This window comes from Bombus bifarius, unplaced genomic scaffold (assembly GCF_011952205.1).
Source record: "Bombus bifarius isolate JDL3187 unplaced genomic scaffold, Bbif_JDL3187 scf7180000008421, whole genome shotgun sequence".
Taxonomy (NCBI): domain Eukaryota; kingdom Metazoa; phylum Arthropoda; class Insecta; order Hymenoptera; family Apidae; genus Bombus; species Bombus bifarius.
The window spans coordinates 403,565-424,289 of NW_022884651.1; the positions used below are offsets into that span (position 1 = coordinate 403,565).

The window sequence follows — 20,725 nt, forward strand, 5'->3', positions numbered from 1 at the left end:
ATTTGATCTTGCGATGCCTTTGAAACCTCCTGTGTACATATTTTTCTAGCTGACATTCGGTCCAGCGCGTTTCCAAACTAGCGAGATATTAGTTGACGTCGTATTAACATATAACGTATAACATATTTTTCCATATCGCACATAGTTTTCGAGAGAGATTTCGTATAAAAAAGCAAATAGGATGGAAGCAGAAGGGAAGGAAGCAAATATGGCCAAAATTGGTTTCGGAAATTATTAGATATCCGTGCACTTGACTCTGCCCCCCGGTTAGCACATCTCGTCGTATATCTGCCCGGACTTTTTATATCCGATAGCTAAGGTTACACGATTCGAGAAAAATTTGTAATTTTTAAGCAATTCGTTTAATTCACTTGTAACTCTTACAAGATGAAATTCGTCAAAGGAAACATGCCGAACAGATGCACCGGACTAAAACAGCTTTATTCAGATATTATTTATAAATATCGTGTTGCTTATTCTACGAGAATTATTACTGTACAATTATTTACTGTAAATGTACATATTGAAAATACGTAAACAATTTCTCGCTAGGAATAGATCTTTTATCTTCTTTGTGTCTTAAACTCGACGCGTTCTTTTCTTTTATATCTTCTAACGATATTTGTCACGATTAATACTAATATTTGTGCAATTTCACGATAAATTTTACTCGTTGCCGTATGATAGAAATTGCAAGTTGTCTTTTATCAGAACTATGGTATTATAGTATTACAGTGTTGCCATTTCGTTACGCGTTACGCATTTCTCGGCGTATTATGAAAATGTCGATGTCTCTTTCTTTTCGCGCTAATTATATTAAATAACTATACGAAATATAATATATTTCGCAATTGCAATTGTTTCTTAGAATTTCTAAGAAATTTCATTGTAAAACGTAAGAAAATAAGATAATTTATAATACATATTATTAGAAAGAAATTATTTTGCACTCTCAACGTACGACAGGTCGTTCGTATATTCGTAGAACAAGTAACACGATACCTAAATCGTCCCTTCTAATACGAAGCCACAAATACGAGGATAATGGTGGGAATATTAGTGCGAGCAACTGTTTTGCGTGTGAAGGTCACTTATGGATGTATTATACGACTAACTCTTTGTAAGCGATGCTACCCACCGTTATTTTGTTTTCAATATGGCAGATCTTTTAGACCAGACGTTGATTTGAAATATTTCTCTTGCTCTCGTAATTCAGCAAATGTTTCAGATTGTCGTACGTGTGATATGTAATTAACATATAAAAATGTTAATTATTTATGTTTCATACGTGTTATATGGATCTTATTAAAGGTAACGATAATATTACACGATAGAAAAAGAAATATATAAAGATGCTTTTAAATCTGAGAAATTCCAAGTTTCTGCTTTCGCAGGCATACTTACGGCGATTTCTCGTAAATCTCCACTGAATTCTTCGTTAAACGTACGACACAGTATAAAACGTAAAGGTATTAAACTTGCTTTTTCGAACTCTCTTCGTTTATCTGAAGGAAGGGTAATAGGTAAACGGTAGGCTATGGAAATGTAGTGGAAACCCGTTCTAACCATCGAAGAGAACAGTGACTTGATCGGTGACGACTATCGTGGGCTCGTTAGATTTTTCTTTCTCGCGATTGGATTTGGATTTGGACGCCGTATAAACCAACCGGCCTACACTCACTCCGTGCTATCATTGTATTCATCGTATCGTGTACGTTTTGACTCATTCGTATTTTTAGTTTATTCATTTACTGTTCGTTTACAGCATTGCTCTACCTCTAGTAATAACTGCAGGCGATTGCAACATTTTTCTCTATTATTGTGTGCTATATATTGTGTGTTGGTAAAGTTTCATGAAAATTGGTATGTCATACTCGACCGACGTCACTGGTAACTATCGCATACGCTTCAGCGGTAACGATCGTTTGGTAAAGCCTTGTTTTATCGTTCTATAGCCTCAAGCATTGGGATATTCGACTCTTGAATCTGATTTCACGTGCAAATGTGATTTATTTTTATTTATTTATTTCAACAGCGGAGCTTCGCTAGCAACGCAGCGCGGCTAACGGTCTGTAATTTCAGACACAATTTGTAGATGTCGCGAATCGAAGAAAATCCGACAGATTCTGGCTAGAATGCACCAACTCGGTTGTATCATTAGACAGTTTAGTGGTTTCTCTCTCGTGGTCGTAGTTTTGCTACCGCGGTGTAATATTTTTGACAAAGAACGATACTTTGCATTGTTCGCAGCTAGGAGACTCATGGTTGGTCGGTAGATATAAACGAGTGAGTGCTGCGTGGCCGATCCTAATTCCGCTAATCGACCACTGGGCTGTTCGATTAATCGTGTTTGGGGAATATATTTCTATAGAATGCTTTTTTACGAAAATATTTAAATAATTTTTTGCATTGTACGTGACATAGCGAATAACTTTGTTACGTTCCCTGGTGTTAGCTTCCAATTGTTAGTTTTGTTGCCTTGTTTGCCTGTTCGTCGTCCTGAATATATCAAATACGCGATGGTATCCAACGTGTCGTTATATTTTTCCCCTCCGCGATTGCTGCAAGATATCGCATCGTTGCGAGGAAAGCGACACAGCTGAGGAAACGCGATTTTCGCAATTATCGCTGTGAAAACGTTACAAAGACGTTACTCGACCAATTATGGTAATCTTCGTAATTTGACCAATAGAAAGTAGTCCTAACTAGAAGAAGGGTGGTCCTCCAAGATTAAGGTCCAGCAACTTAAAGCGAAAGAAAAGACGCCTGTATCACGAGCGTTGTTCCTCTTGTCCATATACAGGGTGGTTGGTAACTGGTGGTACAAGCGGAAAGGGGGTGATTCTAGACGAAAAAAGAAGTCGAAAATATAGAACAAAAATTTCTTTTTAATTTTTCCATCGAGACAACGATCCACAGTGAGATCCGTTATAACGAGACGCGATAAAGTGCACGCGTACCGAGCCAAAATTCAAAGTCGATTTTCTCGAACGAAAAGCGAAAAACGAACAAAGCCTCGAACGAAAAATTTTTATTCTATATTTTCGACTTCTTTTTTCGCGTAGAATCGCCCCCTTTGCGCTTGTACCACCAGTTACCAACCACCCTGTATTATAATATATAATATATGGAATAATAAATTGATTCGTAAATTCGATTTGCGTTTAGAAGCAGTTTTTCGTTTCTTTCGGAAAATATACTTTCTCGAGTTGTGTCGCTTTCCAAGCAAAGATGCGGTATGTTTCCTAAATTTCTTGGACGAATGGAAACGACCGATGCCTTTTTTCTGTTTCGCATCCAGCAACCAGAGTTTTATTTCAACAACGAATAACGTGGCAAGGTTTATTCGACGGAAGATTAGTCGTTAGTCACGAATAAATTCGTATCTTTATTCGTTGTTCGTTATTGAATTTCGGGAGTAATTGTAAGTAAGCGTCCAGGCAGAAAGGAAAATTGTGCCAGGGGCGGGCGGCGAGATGCCGACGCCGACGCCAACAGTGGTACTCGAAGCCAAAGTGGTTGCCCGTAGCCAGAATCGCCCGATGCTTCTTCGCTCGATACAGTCGACTTTGTCTTTTTAAGTAAACGTTCTCTACTCTCTACGTACAATATTCGAACTTGCAGGTGGATAAGTTCACAAGGGGAGCTATGTTTTACGTGATATGTATTTGTTATTTTATTGTCACTCTCTCGTTATTTATCTTCGTGGAAAATTCATTCGCGAAACCGTCTTAGAGTGCGACACATAATCGAAACCAAATCGCTCTATGTAATCGAATCGTTACTGTTACGACTACAATTTTCTGTGCAGAGGATCTTATTTCTAGCTTCAATCGGCATGAACGAGACACGCCAAATTTATGCCTATTCGTCGCTACAATAATTTTCTTGCCATTGTCGTACTTACAATTTTGCATGCGTGAGCGGATGTGCGATAAATCTAGTAGTTGTAAGTTGTATACGCAAGGCTGTGACGTGTGATGTCTGTGGCGGATATTGCTAACGGTACGATACTGCTACTTTTGCTCTATGCAGGATGGTTGGTGAACGTGTACGTCCATACGTACGAGGGATGAATGTACGCGTTAAATTATGTTAAAAATGTCATATACAGCTATTCGTGTGTTTTCGTTACTATATTTTATTATTATCGTCATATCGTTATATCTTTCGTGTATTTGCAGAATCGAAGTTTGAGTATAGCGAGTATGGCGGGTCTTCTGCCTAACCGATCGTTAATTTTGTATATTTACCCAATTAATCGCGGTGTTTGTTCTATTTCATCCTATAGGTGCCTTGTGCGTTACGTGTTCATTTTTTCGCTATTAATTGCCAAGGACTTGTTGATAAGTTTCCAAGTTCAAGATTTTTACTTTTACAGTTACCACTTATCGTTTTCGTTCCTCCTGTTCTTTCATTCGTGAGCCTGCTGCTACATATCAAGAATCCCATAACTGCTCCTTTATATTGTTTCTGTCGTGCCATTGAACTTAGGTTCATCTTGTCTCAGTGTCTGGCGAAAGTTAATCGCATAGCCAGTAATACAATTTAATCCAAATTATCCTGCAGTCATCTCTTTCCACTCGTTTGAATAGTCTTTGAACGCGAAGTTTGCTCGTAGTATGCTGTCTGAACTTTGTCTGATCCTCAGCCTGTAGGATGGGTGGGTGAATTTGACGCGTGGGCCTGAGGAAAATGCGATTCGGAAACATTCGATGGGTCTGCTTGATTTCTCCTTTACACACTCCTGGAATAAACGATAGTTAGAATTCAACTGATTCGGTTTCTCGATCTTCGCCGTAATTCTTTCAGTCGTCTCCGTTTCGTTTATTTTCGTCTGAAAATCCGAACCGAAGAAAGATTCATCTATTGCTGTTTGGTGACAGGAAAAGAAAACGCGAAACCTTCAAACTCTCCCGATAATCCTGCTACAATGAACGCCTTCCTCGTCTCGGTCCAACTATACGTAGCATAATTTCTACCACCAATTTTGCCGCATCTGTCAGCGACATTGTTTCATCTGTGCTTTCTTCCTCGAACATCGATAGATTAATTAGGTAAGGAGTCCAAGGGCGTCGAGGCTGATCGTTGGACATTTGCCACGCAGTTGTCTCCTCTTACTCGCATTTTCACTCAAAATGCCCTTAATCTCGGCACTCGATCGCGTCTAAAAATTCTTACACGTAGCCAATAATTCCTGCTTAACTTAACGACATTAATTCCTTCCCGTACTTTAACGTAAGATTTTAGCCCAAACATGAATATCGCGAGTCAGACTCGCGATGAAGATTTTGGCCCAAACATTAATATCGGCGAGTCTGACTCGCGACCAGAAACTTGAGCCAAACGTAAACATAACAAGCCGAGCTCGCGGACTGTTTTTTTTTGCATCAGTCCGGTCTGTTTAGCGCGCGTCGATGTCTACCGATTGGGCCCGAGTTTCGTCGAACTAAATGACACGGGAAGGGGTAAGCGAGCAGTGGATCGAGATGTCAGGGATCTTCGAACCTCGCCTTATTCGGATCGTCGTTTTTTCTTTTAACTATCAAAACATTCGCCTGTTCACGAGGACAACAGTTTTCTTTCATCTTATTTAATATTCGCCACTGTCTTCTAGTTTAGCTCGCCATTTCGTGTTACCATCGGTGGAAACGCGTTAGTGAAACCTTTGTGCGTCTTACCACTCGTGTAAACTCTAGATTCATAATGAAATTTCTAAACTAAACCCGGTTTGCTATTCCAATATACTCGCTTCGGCTTATTCGCGTTCCTCCGACCACTGGCTGGTCAATTTTTCGCTCCACTCTGAGCTCCGCTCTTCTTTGCCAGGCCACGTGTTTCTCCGTTCACCGCTTCTTCCAACAAATCAACTTTCTCTCGCCCCTTTCCCTTACTTCCGTTCTTCATCTTTTCAGTTCTACAGTTTTGCCTGCTGTCCTTTGCGCTTTCTAGCCGTTTACGCTGCTTTCGCACCGCCTTGTTCGAGAACTTTGCTGAAACTGTAACCCGTAATCTCATTCTATGCACGTGCTACACCTAGGGACACGAACAAAAGGGAATGACGAACGCGTAAGACAGCAATCTTTTTGCTCGCTCTAAAGGTCGCGACATCTAGGCGGTAAGAAGGAGATGCGAGAATGAGGCGCGAAACATAATTAAAAATCGTACTAGTTTTTCGAGAGACAGGGGAGAGCAAATATGACAAAATTGATACAAGCTGTCGTATTAGCGACTGAAAGCTGCAAAACTTTTTCTGCAATTAACACGTTTTACAAAGAAGTTTATTGAGTCCAGAAAATACAGATTTTAAGTACATTATTCACAAGAAACATGAATTTTTGTAATGGTATGTTAGGCAAAGGTACCGATACGCGGCGGTACGACGTAGCCATACTGTATTATGTGTCGGCGCTTTACATTTTTTGTTGTATGATGCAGTTTTTGGGTTTAAGCCTCTGGGGAGCGGAGCTTTTTTTTAATGTATTTTTTTTATTTTTTTTCTGTCCTGAAAAACTTGGTCGCAAAACTGCGATTAACACGTTGGTCGCCCAGCGTGATTCGGCTAAGCTTCTTGGGGGGCCCAAATCCGACCGCCGGTACGCAGAACGTAAATAGAGCGACAAGCGGGCGGGCATTCATTGTTTATCGCCTTCGATTCATCGCAAAGAAAAGATTATTTAGTTCTGAAATGGAGAAAGCGATGAGCTTTCCAGCTGGAGTATTCCGAGGGATCTCATGGCAGATATCTCGGATCTTTCATTTAGTCGAGAAGCAAACTCGTGAGACGTACATCGGTGATTTTTTCATCCTCAAAATGTTCAGTAAACAGCGTGAAAATATATTTGAAAGCGAGGAGAGTAACGATGACGAAGTCTACGACTATCGTTCGAAGTGCCGAAAATCAGCCCAAATGTGTTTGGAACGTTTTAACAAATACCACGCGATGTAGCATAACGTAATATTTTATCCAGAATATAAATTAATAAAAAGTATGGTATAATGTGTTTTTGATATTTTTATGTTGTATATTCTATATATAATATACTATATTCAATTAACTCGAACGAGAAGAGCGTCACCCATACTTTGTGACGGGGCCCCCACGGAAGTATACCCGTCACATAGATATGGGTGACGCGGCGACCAACGCGTTAAAGCGTTCAAATGGTTAATCCATACTGACTCTGTATAATTCCATATTGATTTATTATTTATTATTACTTATATTTATTTATCATATAGATTATTTATTAGACAAGTTTTTGCTTAACAGGTTATAATATATTCTTCCGTTACTCGTGCAGTACATTTCCCATTACTGCTACTGTGTTGATTATTACTATTATTCCATTTTTCAGAACAGAGTTGTTTGTACGTACGTGCATTAAACTGTTTAATCATAGCTGCCAAATTCGCTACATCGTTGACAAACAAACGTCGTTGTTGTTCGTTTATCCACTGATCGTCAATCGGGAAACAGAGCGTGTAATTTCATTATTCGAAACGTTTTCAAATTACGGCTGCATATTGTTATCGATGGAATGTCACCTTGTAGCCAATAATTTCTCGGTATTTCCGTTATCTATTGTCTTTTTCGGGAATAGAACGAATTCAATTTTCCAATTATCAAAGTATTTTTGTATCATGCGTATTTGCACTTATTTGGCTGCTACCAGCGCATGGAATGGAAGACTTTGGAAGAAAGCGCATTTGCTGTCCCGTTGACCGTGGGTTCGTTATTGAACCTAGGATCATTCTCATTAGTGAAATTCTGTAATAATCATACTCGTATCGGTAAATATAATCTCTATTGCATAACAACAATAACTAATCCAAATGAAGATTCGTTACACGCCCCTAACCTCAATGAGAACTCGACATATATATACGTAATACATTTCTAATAGTATTCGAATACTGTTGTTATGTCTTTATTCAGAGGTAGGATCACAATAGCTATTATTATATTCTATGGATAAATCTATCACACCGTTCTGAGCCAAAAAACCTTTATTGCACGTTCTTACATAGACTAGGGATAAAAACAAAAGAACATCTTAAACCTAACGATTAAATCTATCGATTGTATCTAGAACTATCTTCTAGTTATTTTTTCTTGTAACTAATGCATCTGCATATAGATGGCGAGCACGAACTCACGTTGTCAGTTTCAACAAATACTTTCCTATTTATACCATTTGTACCGTCGTAGAAGAGAACTACTGCAATGAAAATTTAGTTATCGCTAGTAACGACAAGTTTATCCCATTAATCGTCTACCCAACGAGAATGTTTACTTGGTTAATCAAAACATTAAACGTATGGTTCATTGAGCTTACGCGTACGAGCAAAGTAGGTGCGGCGAAGCATTGGCGGCAAGATATTGGAAAAAATGTACCCAAACTTTACCGAAGAATTCCGCACTGACCGACTTCCCATTTGGAAGCTTTTGTTTACAGATGGAATGATTAGAGAAAGAACAAAGTGAACATACGCCAAACACGATGCATGGAAAAAATCGTATAAAAATTTGTTGGCTCTGTGCGATGAAATCGAAGTAGGTTAAAGCTAGAATTGAAATATCATCGGTTCAAGATTTTTTGGTTCTTATCCAAAAACTAATCGATATTATAACGTGAAAGAAACTTGATTTCTGAAGAAAGATGCTTTTGGTAATGGCTTTCGGTATTTCTGACAACTGTTCCGATTTTTGTCAAAATATTATTTCAAAAAAATGTCGCGAAAAACATTGTAAGTACTTTTAATATTAAGTGAAGACTAAACTTAAAGCTAATCTAAAGCGCAAGGAATACATAGAGTCGACGTAGTCGTAAAGATAAACACAAACGTAAAGGTATTAGTCGAAAGTGTGATATATTGTACATACAAACAAAAGGATATAAAAACGCGTGGCGGAAAGCAGTGACCTTGCTTGTCTTCTTTCCTGCAACGTACGCTAGATAGAGTAGTACGGTCACGCTTTGTTCCTATGTTTCGTGAATGTTTCGGTTCGTCTCTTCGGGATAGTAGATTCAAAACAGTTTCGTTTAACTAGAAACTGTAGAATATCAAAGAAGAAATTAAAATTATCAAAAAATTATTGTTACAAAAGTTATTCGATTCGAAGGCGGGGGGTGGCATTATACGATGGAAATTATCCTTATGCAGATATTCTAACTTTAATTTGTGAAACTTAGCGTACGAAGGAAAGGCGCGAAGCGACATTCTTGTGTTTACGTTGGTTTCGTCTTTCACACGTCTTAGAAACAGGAGAATACCGTTCGCGTTAAATTTGGCAAATTCGAGCTTTTATATAGACAGGTTATTAGTTCATTATACTGTAATATTTTTGATAATATTTAATTGTATTTAATTATACATTAGCGTACGTATAGAAATACAGAATATTGTTTCAAATAAGGTAAAGTTATACGTAATATTCGAGGTTATATTTCGGCTGCTTATACATGTGTGACGCAGTAACGTTGCCAATATTGTTTTAATTTTTCTATCCGCTCTACGTTCCGATTAATTTGTATTTAAATCACAATTAACATAATTGTGGGATTTAGAGAAATTTCAATTAGAAGGAAGAAAATAGAATACACGCGATGTGCTTTATAACATACACACATGATTTAAAAAAACAGTTACACAGTATGTAAGATGCTTCCATACTCAAATTAGTCGCAATCTCTTTTCTTTTCTTATTGTTGCAGCCTCAGGACAAAGGAAGGTATATTCTCGAATATGTATGCAAGCAACTCAATATCCTGGAAACGGATTATTTTGGGCTTCGTTACATGGATCATTGTAGGCAAAGGGTAAGTTCAACCATGTTTTTTTCCTAGATTCTTCTCTTTCGATTTAATTTTGCAAATGCCAGCCCCGAAAGCTTATCTTTGATATTACATCTGTTACCAATGGTCTGATTAATACGCAAAATATGTCGCTTCTCTTTCAACAATATCTTAACTTTTTTATTTTCCAAACACAAGACTTTCAAACTTCTTTTTTTATTTCAACATGCAAATTGCATTCCTGGTGCATTAGTAGCGCGTAACTGGTATGAAAAATTTGTTAAAAAATTAAAATTTTATTTTATCGTTAAAATTTTATTGTACAAAGCTCGTAAACTCTTACGCAAACGCGTTATTGTCTTGGCAGGTAGGGACTCTATCTTCGTATAAACTATCACGACATTCGTATTTGGTATCCCATTTAAATCGATCTCTGCGAATGTCTACGATATTATTTACGATACTATTTACGATACCGAAAAATATCTGGAAAATCCAAGTTGAAATTCGTCGCGACCAGTCTACAAAACCTCTGGCAACGATCTTCCAAATTATCAGACTGACGTAAACTGTCCGTGCGTGGAACCGGACGATCTGACGCTTTAATAGGAATTTTTACATTTTCCACCTACTCTATCTGGAAAACTAATTATCGGCTCAACTTGAAAGGAACATAGTCGAATAAGCAAGATAGAAATGTCCCTAAACTAAATTAAACTCGCGATAAGCGAATGGAAAGAGCTTCCTAGAACAAGCATTTCGATAATATTTTAGCCCCTTACCCTCTTAACTATTAGGGTAGTTATTCACCTAAATAGGATTTGCAGTTTTTACTTGATTTCTCTTCTTCTATCCCATAGGGAAATATTTTGATTGAAAAAGTTATTTCTCTGGATTTTTCGAACAGTGCGTCATAATTCAAAAAATTAGAAACCAGTATTTTTATCTTCTTGCGCGGATGACCTACTTATACAGGGTGGTTGGTAACTGGTGGTACAAGCGGAAAGGGGGTGATTCTACGCGAAAAAAGAAGTCGAAAATATAGAATAAAAATTTTTCGTTCGAGGCTTTGTTTTCGAGAAAATCGACTTTGAATTTTCGGTCGGTGCGCGTGCACTTTATCGCGTCTCGTTATAACGGATCTCACTGTAGATCGTTGTCTCGATGGAAAAATTAAAAAAAAAATTTTTTTTAAATTGTTGTTCTATATCTTCGACTTCTTTTTTCGCGTAGAATCAGCCCCTTTTCACCAATTACCAACCACCTTGTATAATTGACATAACGCGTGCATCATGCGAGTGTTATATGCGATTCTAAATAATTTTAGTCTTATTTTTAGACGAGTGAATTTTATACCCTCGTTCTACCAATCATTTCAATTCATTCGATCACAGGATTTACTCGCTCGACATGAACGCGCTCATCCAGCATACGATAAATCGTAAATTACCGCAGTGATATTTATAACTAATTTTTTTTTAGTGGAGGGAAAGAGAGGGAGAGAGAATGTAAAATTCGATAATTCGTGAGATGTTTGAAACTAAAAAGTCAGGTGTTTCGTGTAAAAATCTGAAATACCTCACGAATTATTGGTACGTAGTCGGTTCAACGACAAAAGTCGTGATAAGCACGTGATAGAGGCCAGGTGAATCAGCCATCGATCGAACGATAAAGCCGAGAATACACTTTCTTTAGAAACATTCAGAACCAATTTTTATTCTTCGCTCGTCGTTACGTTTGTGACTTTCAGCGACCTTGAACGACGTGAGATTCGAATTCATTTTGATCGAAGGATTACGATCGCAGATGTTCAAAAATACATCTAAACTCGTAAACACGTCCATCCAAGAAGAAAATATTCCGCATCGCGTAATAATTCTCTCGGAATCAAACAACTTTTCTTTCAAATATTTTTCTGTGTCTTAAAAATAGAAAGAGTTATTTATACTCCCGTTTATAACATATAGCGATGCGAAACTGATTTATCTAAGAAAAAAAACATTGCTGTCCAATGTCTGACCAAGGGAAAGAAATATGTCGTTACGCGCGAAATTCGTGTCGCGATTGGTTACAACGGGTTACAAGGAAGATGGCTACGACGTATTCTGGCATTATAGAAATATCACAATACGTTGCGGTTGTTTTCTTCCTTACCCACTACTCGATACGAGATAAATTTTGGAGGACATTTTGTCCCTGTCCCCGTGACCTGACACTTTGGAACCTCGGACGCTCGAGAGGGTCGCAGGGCTGCGTGAAATCTTGTTATTTCAAATCTCTGTTAATAAAAATTGCATTGGCACTTTGGTAAAATTTTTCTGATTAAAATCAGACCAAACACGACGTAGTTTAAATCACGTTTAAACGTATATGCGGATAAATGTATAATAAAGGGGAAAAATAGGTTAATAAGCGAATGTCGCTAAATAAGCAAATATGCTGCAAATTATATCGCCTGTGGTATTGTTTTTGGTAAGAGAAGGCTCACAGGAATCACATCGGTAACCGTTTTAGTCGATAAGAAGTTGCGTCGTTGCGTCAACATTCTCTGACCGCTGTGTTGTTTTCTCATCGAGTCTCGACCTCTTTCGGACCTCTTTCGGACCTCTTTCATTCGCGCTGTCTTTTGCCAAGTTCGTATTTACGAAATACGATCGAGTCCTGTACGATAACTCATCGTCAAGTAGTCTTGATTTTCGGTCAATTACGTATACGAGAAAATACGTATTTACAAAGGTATATGTAGTTGCTAATACGTGACACAATAATAACAATTTTGTTGTTCGTATTTGCCAATAATCGAACAAAAATTGGACGTTGAAAATTCATTGGTTATTCATTAAAATAATCCGCTAATCACTTGTTAGATCGTAGAATTATATTTGATTTGTATTTAATATTACTAAAATGAAACGACTGATGTGACAAATAATATTTAATTAACCGTATTAAATGAATCTGTTTCAGCATTGGTTAGATCTGGCAAAAACAGCGATTAAGCAAGTAAAAGGTTAGTACTTGGAACTCTATTGCATTGCTTGAATGTTTAAGGTGATTGTTACTTAAATGTTTTATTGCGTGTCTTGTAAAAATTCCTAATATTTTAGTACCATAATTTTTCCACACTGTTAAAATATAGCAAAAATATTAGCGAAGGATATATCGTTAGACCAAATGTTTTGCACGTAATTTATTCGTAAAAGGCTGGTATTTGTCAAACACGATTTGATTTCGAGAAACAATTGAAGCTACGTAATCAGAGTCACGCGTGAGAAGAAATTAAAAAATGAGAAATTATATTAAAAATAGATTCCTGTAGACTGATCTGAATACATATTTTAGGAATTAAATGAATTAAGCGGAGCGAAATAAACTCTGCAAGGTTTCCATATAAGAATTTCTGCAGGAGATAGCACGTAAATTCGATCGTGTATAACAGTGCACAGCTGTGGCCAAGGTTTCGATTGCTGTGTTTTTTCTTCTTTCTGTAGTCGATCGTCGTGGGTCGATGTCACATGAAACTTTCAAACTCTAGTGACCCAATACGTACCGTATTATTCCTATTCGTCCAAATAAACAGAAGAATTTGGTCTTAGGAAAGAAAATAAGAAATTTCATTTGACAATTTACCATAGTCTCTCTCTCTCTCTCTCTCTCTTTCTCTCTCTCTCTCTCCCTCTCGCTCGCTCGCTCGCTCATCCTTTTTGGCTCTTTTAAAATATCTCAAATATTTTTTTTCGCGATATCAACTTTTACTCTCTATATAGGCATATAACGTTGCCTTCTTCTAGTAACCTGCCAAGGCTGTCCCGTATAAACATTTCATATTTTATGCCATTACTGAAAATTCTCAACGCAAGAATTGATTTTAATTTTAATAAATAATAATAATAAAAAATATTTTATGCCAGTAAGCGTTCCGTTAATGAAATATATACCGATTATCGTCGTTGATTATTAACCTGTTTCATCAGTTTCGTTAGTTGATAATATCCGCAAATTTTCCACAGACCAATATCGTATATTACCCGCATTTACTTTCCATAAAACTTTCGTGAAACTTATCTGATCGGTAAATAATATCAGAGCAAATTGTATTACCGTTTATGCGCATTTGCGGAATCTTATATCATGCGGAAATTTATGCTCGACGAGAATTCTTTATACGCTATGCCCGCTAATGTCAGATTAACGTTCGATATACCTAATTAATCAACTAACTGATTAATTGATTAATTAATTTTTAACGCGTCTTACTTTCGTAATATGCGAGGTACTCAACCGGTAAACAAGGGTTAACGTGGCGATCATGCCTACTATACCGATTCCGTCTTTTGGCAATCAGACTAGTGCCACCTTTCCTATAATAATTATTCGTTTCACAATTCACGATTAACATGGTGTATTAAATAATGAAAAAATGTCTTTTGCACGCACGATAAAACGGCGATAAAATTTTGTCCAAAGTTTGTTCTCTTTAAAAATAAAATATTAATCGGTGGTTTATAAAACCTAATCAAGCATAATCCTTTTCTTAATATGAATATGCTGTTTGACCGTATACCATCTAATCGGCGTGTTGATAATTGGAATATTTATAATAAATATTTTTAATGGCAAAGAGAACTACTCGAACGATATAACGCCACTTGACGTACATGGTCTCTAATTTCTTACCAATGTTTATTATTATTCGTACTCTTTGCCATTTCGCTTTTTGCTTTCTTCGCATTCTTAGGCTTTACAAACGCCTACGTATAACCGAGTACAACGACTAATATAGGTGCAATATTACGAGACGCAGCTGTAGACTCGTTAGAGCACGTGGTACGATCGATGCGGATGTGCACGAGCTTTAGTTGCGCGATGATTTCGACGTTGCATCGATGCGTGAAGCGCGGATGCCATTGCTTGTGCTAAAGGTCGTTGAAATCGTGTAAACACTTTCTATTTTACTATGGATAAAGAAATGCAGCGATTTGAAAAAGAAACGTGACATTGAAATCTCCGTAAATCGTTCGATTCTATAAAAATATTATTACATAATATAATATATATATATCGTGAATTGTGTAACTATATATATATTACACTATATATATATATATAGTATGAGTTGTTTAGAAGCCACGCTGGCCATGGCTCCATGAAGCTTATTCTGAAAAAAAGCATATTTTTCTCGTTTATGAAAAAATATTATACACTTGTCGATTGTTGGAACCAAGACGTCATTTTTTCACTGATCTTTTATTTCGTATAATACGGAATCGCGTAACACGGCATTTTTTCTCGGGAAACTAACCAACTAACGTGTTATAGAGAGATACTCGTGCAGAAAAATTGCAAGAACAAGGACTCTTGCGTAAGAATTTCGCAATTACTGCGATTTGCAGTTATCTAATTTGTCTTCTTGTAATAAATGAATGCATAATACTAGGCCTAGTTTTTTTTAAATTAACCATCGTCGTCGATGCATAATTTTGTTAAACAAGATAACGGAATTGCGAAAATGGTAGAAAAGTCTGTGATTTGAGAATCAGATCTGTATACTGCAGTTATTTCATTGGGGCAAAATTTATTAGCAACTACGATTCTTTTTTAGTATATCACAAGTAAAATACGTTCTCTTTATTGCGAATGTGTTCTAGACATGGATCCGATTCTGTTCAGTTTTCGTGTGAAATTTTATCCACCGGATCCTCTGAGGTTGAAAGAAGAAATAACTAGGTATCAGGTTTACCAACAGCTTAAGAGAGACCTTCTTCATGGCCGACTATATTGCAGTCCGGGTGAAGCAGCGCTGCTCGCCGCATGCATCGTGCAAAGTGAGTAGATCTTCTATTCGATACGACTTTATTAAATAAAAAGTTATTGTCGAGTGATTTTAACGCGAATATCTGAATACCAACCGGCAGAATGGTCTATAGCTGGTTCTGCTCGAAAATCTATGGTATGGTTCTAGCGGTGTAACGTTGTAAACAAGAAACGTGTTAGGTGTTTGAGATTTACCGAATAAGAGTCTGTAGCACATCGAATTAAGACAGTTTCGGTTAAGAAGTTTTCGCTCGAAATATATATTTTTCTTCACAAAGAACTTGTTGTTCATTGTCGTTATTAATCCCTTCCCGTATTTTAGCGTGTCAGACTCGCGATAAAGATTTTGGCCCAAACATAAATATCGCGAGTCTGACTCGCGACCGGATACTTGGGCCAAACGTAAACATAACAAGCCGAGCTCGCGGACTGTTTTTTTGCCCGTTACGATCGTTAATGAACGTTAGTTTCTGTTTACGAGCATCAGTCTGGTCTGTTTCGTCGAACTAAATAGTACGGGAAGGGGTTAGTTACTTGAGTCTTCGTTCTAATAAATACTGGAATAAAACGTATCGTTACGGCTGTGTCCTAACCGTCGATTTGAATCTTTCGAAGGAACAAGCATGAACTAAGTCACGAAAGAGCGTCGTCTGAACATCGTAACATTGTGAACAATGTAACTTACAAAACGATTCATCTGGAAATGTTATTTCCGTTTGGTACTCATTTCTTATAAGGAGAAATATTCAAACTGAAAACATCGGGAATAGAGCGATAAATTAACATTTGTATAAATTACAGCTGTCTGTAAATTGCATTAAATAAACTATAAGATCTTTTGTGTTTCTTTTGCTTGTAAACGTGCTAAACAGACTTCTCTGTTACATGGATCTTTGTTATGTATTTATTTCATAGTATGTTACGATAAAACTTTGTCGTACTAGATTCGTGTACATGTAATACTAGTAACTTATGTCAGACTCCATTACGTTACATATGCTTCATTGCATATTTAAATATTCAAATGTACATGTTTAGAAACGTTACGATAACGTTTCATTTTCTTACGCTCATAAGTTAGAGAACATCTATTAAATGAAATGGTAATACGTTTTAATAATTATTAGATTGTGGATTTTTATGCAAATATATTTCTTATACCGCACAAGTACCGAAGTAGAATTCGCATAGCAAATCATTGTATCTATTAACATTTATAACGAGTATTTCACTTTCAATACTTTACATACTTTGTCCATAAAATTTTCCAATTAATATTCCAAATATTCTCAAGGTTTCCAAATCCTACGCACACTTTGCTAATCGTATTTAAAGAAGCGAAAAAGTGAGGACAGGGCTGTGAGAAAATTACAAACGAAAAACACGACTCGCTCTGTGTAGTAGTTTCGGTTCGGCAAAAATTTACAGAAGAATGTAATCTAGGCGTGTTTTCAACAAAGCACGATGCAGATGCGGCGAAATTGCATCTAAGATTCTCTATAATTTGATTATCTTATTTTTAGATGCTCTATAACTTTCAAGTTTCAAGTATCGATTTTCGATAATTTATAGTACATAGAGCTATCACCCACTGCATATTTTTGCCACACTGCTCGCACGTCCGCGACTTGTTGCTTCCAACGTGACCGATTCGGCATAGGATGAAACAGCGATGCAAAATGATAGTTGCAATGGAAACTAAGTAGGACGTTTTATTCGTTTATCTGTTATTCATATTGCCTTGCGGCTAAAGGATGACTTTCAGTTGTCTCGTACGATCGATATTTCGACTAATTCTATATCCGATCGTAATTCTGTCTATGTTCCGATAATTTAACTGCTTCGAATTTTTATTTACGAGAGCATCGTAAAACTTTAATTTTCACAATAACATACACTACGTTCATACTTTGCATATCCGCTGAAAAACCGGATTATTATCGCTCGTGACAAAATCGTTTTTAATAATTTTACAAAATTGCAACAAGGAAGAATATTAGAATATTTAGACAATTATTAGTTGGAAAATTATTAGGGTTGTCTGAAAATATAAAAAATCCTTGTCTTCGACGGAGTCAGCATAATATCGCCGTTCGGAAAAACGATTCCGGAAGAAGCATTAGACGCGCGTGCAAACTATGTTGTGCGAATAAAAGACGTCGAATGGACCAAACAAAGGCAGAAAAGAATTTGAAGAAAACAACAACTTATTGTCCAAATTGTCCCGACCAACCTCACCTACGTATAGAACGCTTTAAAGTTTTACATTTCAAATAATTTTTTTAATAAACCATTTTCGTATTTTTATTTTATAACGATTCAACAGTTTTATTATTATGGAATATCTTTTCAAATACCTACGACGATCCTTGACAAGTAGTCAAATAAGCGACACCCGAATATGGGTTACGCGGCCTGACCAGAAACTTTGCTAACACCCGAATACGGGTGTCGTGGCAGTTGTCACGTAAAATAACACAAGAAAATAGAAAAAACAAATTTTTTTATATTTACTAATATTTACAATCAATTCTCGCACTGAGAATTTTCAGTAATTTTTTCTGGCGTGGCGCAATGACATACGGCTAATTATAAAAAACAAATTTAAGATGAAAAGTAAATAAAAGGAACATTATTTTTTTTCTAACACCTAGTTTACAATTTGCTTCCGAGCTCTAAGCCTGACTTTTCAAAACTGACTCTTACAACTCGACTTCCGACCGGATTCGATTATTTTTCTTTTGTCACCCCTCGATATTCCCATTGTCCTTGAGTTTGTTAGGCGTCCGCGCCGTTGCCACGCACGCCCTCTTCTCGAACATTCGGCGGAAGGACCGTTGGGATGTCATTAGGCGACATACATTGTCGCCTTTATCTCCATCTTCATCTTTATCATAACACTTACTTATAAATTATACTTATCTATAATAAGTATTAACTTATTATAAATATTTAGCCATGTCATTGCGCCACTTATAAATTATGCTTATTTATAATAAGTATTAACTTATTATAAATAATTCGCCATGTTACTGCGCCACGCCAGAAAAAATTACTGAAAATTCTCAATGCGAGAATTGATTGTAAATATTAATAAATAAAAAAGAAAATCTTTATCTCCATCATCAGTCCATCGGATTTGAAGCGTGCCGGTCGTGACACAGGCTTCGGCGTTATCTATTTTTTTTTTTTTGTTTAAAATTTCACATTCACAATTTGTCCGATTTGGACATTTGATAGAATTTTTTGGCTGTTCGATTATCATGTGGGTGGCTACTGCCAGCGGGGTACCATCATTATCTATGATCCACTTCGACGTAATCGAATTACCGGAATAAGAAAAATAATTTTTCTATCTTTTATCGTATTGGTAATCGCGAGGTAAGCTTAGTCGGATTATCGAGATCTGTACGATCGAAATGATACGAAAGAACGAAAGAAAAATACGCGAGCAAGAATTTCTAATCCGTCTCGTCCGCCCTGTCTACTTCTCTCACTCTCGATGCGGATACCGTGCACCAATTCTCGGAAAGTCGCCTCTCCGGATACATAGCCAAACACATGCCCGATCGCTGCTCATTCGTCCGGACGTTATCGTGTTTAGTTTTCGTTTCTCAAGCCCTTCGTTCACCCTTGTTGCTCGGACATTCCAAGCGTGTCCTATTTCGAAGCTCGAAGTATGTAATATAATTTTACTCTCTCGTTCATTTTCGATGCTTCTTTTTCGTGAAAACCACTGGTGCGATATAGCTGGCGTATTATCGAATTATACGTATCTCCTTATGTATCTTATGACGTTACAATAGTCAGATAAGTAAACACAGTGTGCGAACTAAACGTTTTAACGATAATTTGTGATTTTAGGTGAAATAGGAGATTATGATCCTAAACTCCACGAAGGGAATTACATTTCCGAGCACAAATTACTGCTTAAACAAACGGAAGCTATCGAGGAGAAAGCTATGAAACTGCATCAAACAGAATTGAAGGGATTCACCCCGGAGCAAGCGGAAACTCACTTTCTTAGATTAGCGTCGCAGTTGGACACGTACGCCGTTGACCCACACCCTGTCAAGGTAAGACCAGAATGAAAAATAATCTTTTCCCTCGAATTGTGTCTTCCTGTGTCACGCGTCTTATCCTCGTAATTTTTTAATTTTCTATGTAAGAGAAGCAAATTCTTCCTCTTTAATCATAATCCATAGGAAGCGAGAGAGACTCATTGGTATCTAGTCGGTTAACAGATACACGCATACGGCAGTAGACGAAAGAAAGTTTGAAGTTCTTAAGTAATTTGTTCGCCTATGTCCACGTATATACAATTTTCGCATTAAATTAGATCAGATTAGATCAGATCTTTTTCTACCGCTTGCGTTTAAACTTTCTTCCATCCGCTATCCTTTATGAGGTACATAACAGATAAAGACGAAGCTGATGTGACGTAAACTTGAGGGTTGGATGATCAAATAAAATAGCTGAGTCGTAACACAGCTGTCAATTTTGCTTTTATTAAACTTTTATTATGAATTCATTATTATGAATTATTATGAATTTATTATTTTAATTACGAATTCAGCAATCACAATGCAATACACACTGAATTAACATAAATCACAATTCGTTCCAACAACTTTATGTAAAACCTAGTTTTTTTTCTTTTTTTATTTAGTTGTTTACATTCACAATTTGTCCGATTTGGACATTTGGTAGAATTTTTTGGCTGTTTGATTATCATGTGGGTGGCTACCCTCAGCGGGGTACCATCTTCGTGTTTGTTAGGTTATGTCCTTTGTGAGATCTGTTGGGTGTCTAAAACCTAGTTACACTGATACGTTAAGTACGCGACTAGTTTAAGGGTAGAAACTCGGTAAAAAGATGTCGGCTATTCTAAAGGTAGAGATTGACTTTACAAAGGAGTTTATTGAGTCCAGCAAATATAGGTTTTAAGTACATTATTCACAATAAACATGAATTTTTTGTAATGGTGTGTTAGGCAGAGGTACCGATACGACGTAGCCATGCTGTATTATGTGTCGGCGCTTTACATTTTTTTGTTGTATGATGCGGTGTGTTTGGGTTTAAGCCTGTGGGGAGCGGAGCTTTTTTTTTTA

General features: G+C 36.9%; 1 protein-coding gene across 7 annotated transcripts in view; it reads left to right on the plus strand.

Moving 5' to 3' along the window:
* The window catches only part of LOC117212937 (FERM domain-containing protein 5), a 58,092-nt gene that overhangs the window by 3,240 nt on the left and 34,127 nt on the right, over positions 1 to 20,725 (plus strand). For 6 of the 7 annotated variants that reach the window (XM_033458091.1, XM_033458088.1, XM_033458089.1 and 3 more), the window contains exons 2-5: positions 9,720 to 9,824; positions 12,768 to 12,810; positions 15,449 to 15,625; positions 19,479 to 19,690. In XM_033458091.1, the coding sequence (XP_033313982.1) occupies positions 9,720 to 9,824; positions 12,768 to 12,810; positions 15,449 to 15,625; positions 19,479 to 19,690 (537 nt within the window). Of the gene's footprint in view, positions 1 to 9,713; positions 9,825 to 12,767; positions 12,811 to 15,448; positions 15,626 to 19,478; positions 19,691 to 20,725 lie in introns of those variants that run through there. The other variant, XM_033458090.1, reaches the window with a different exon arrangement.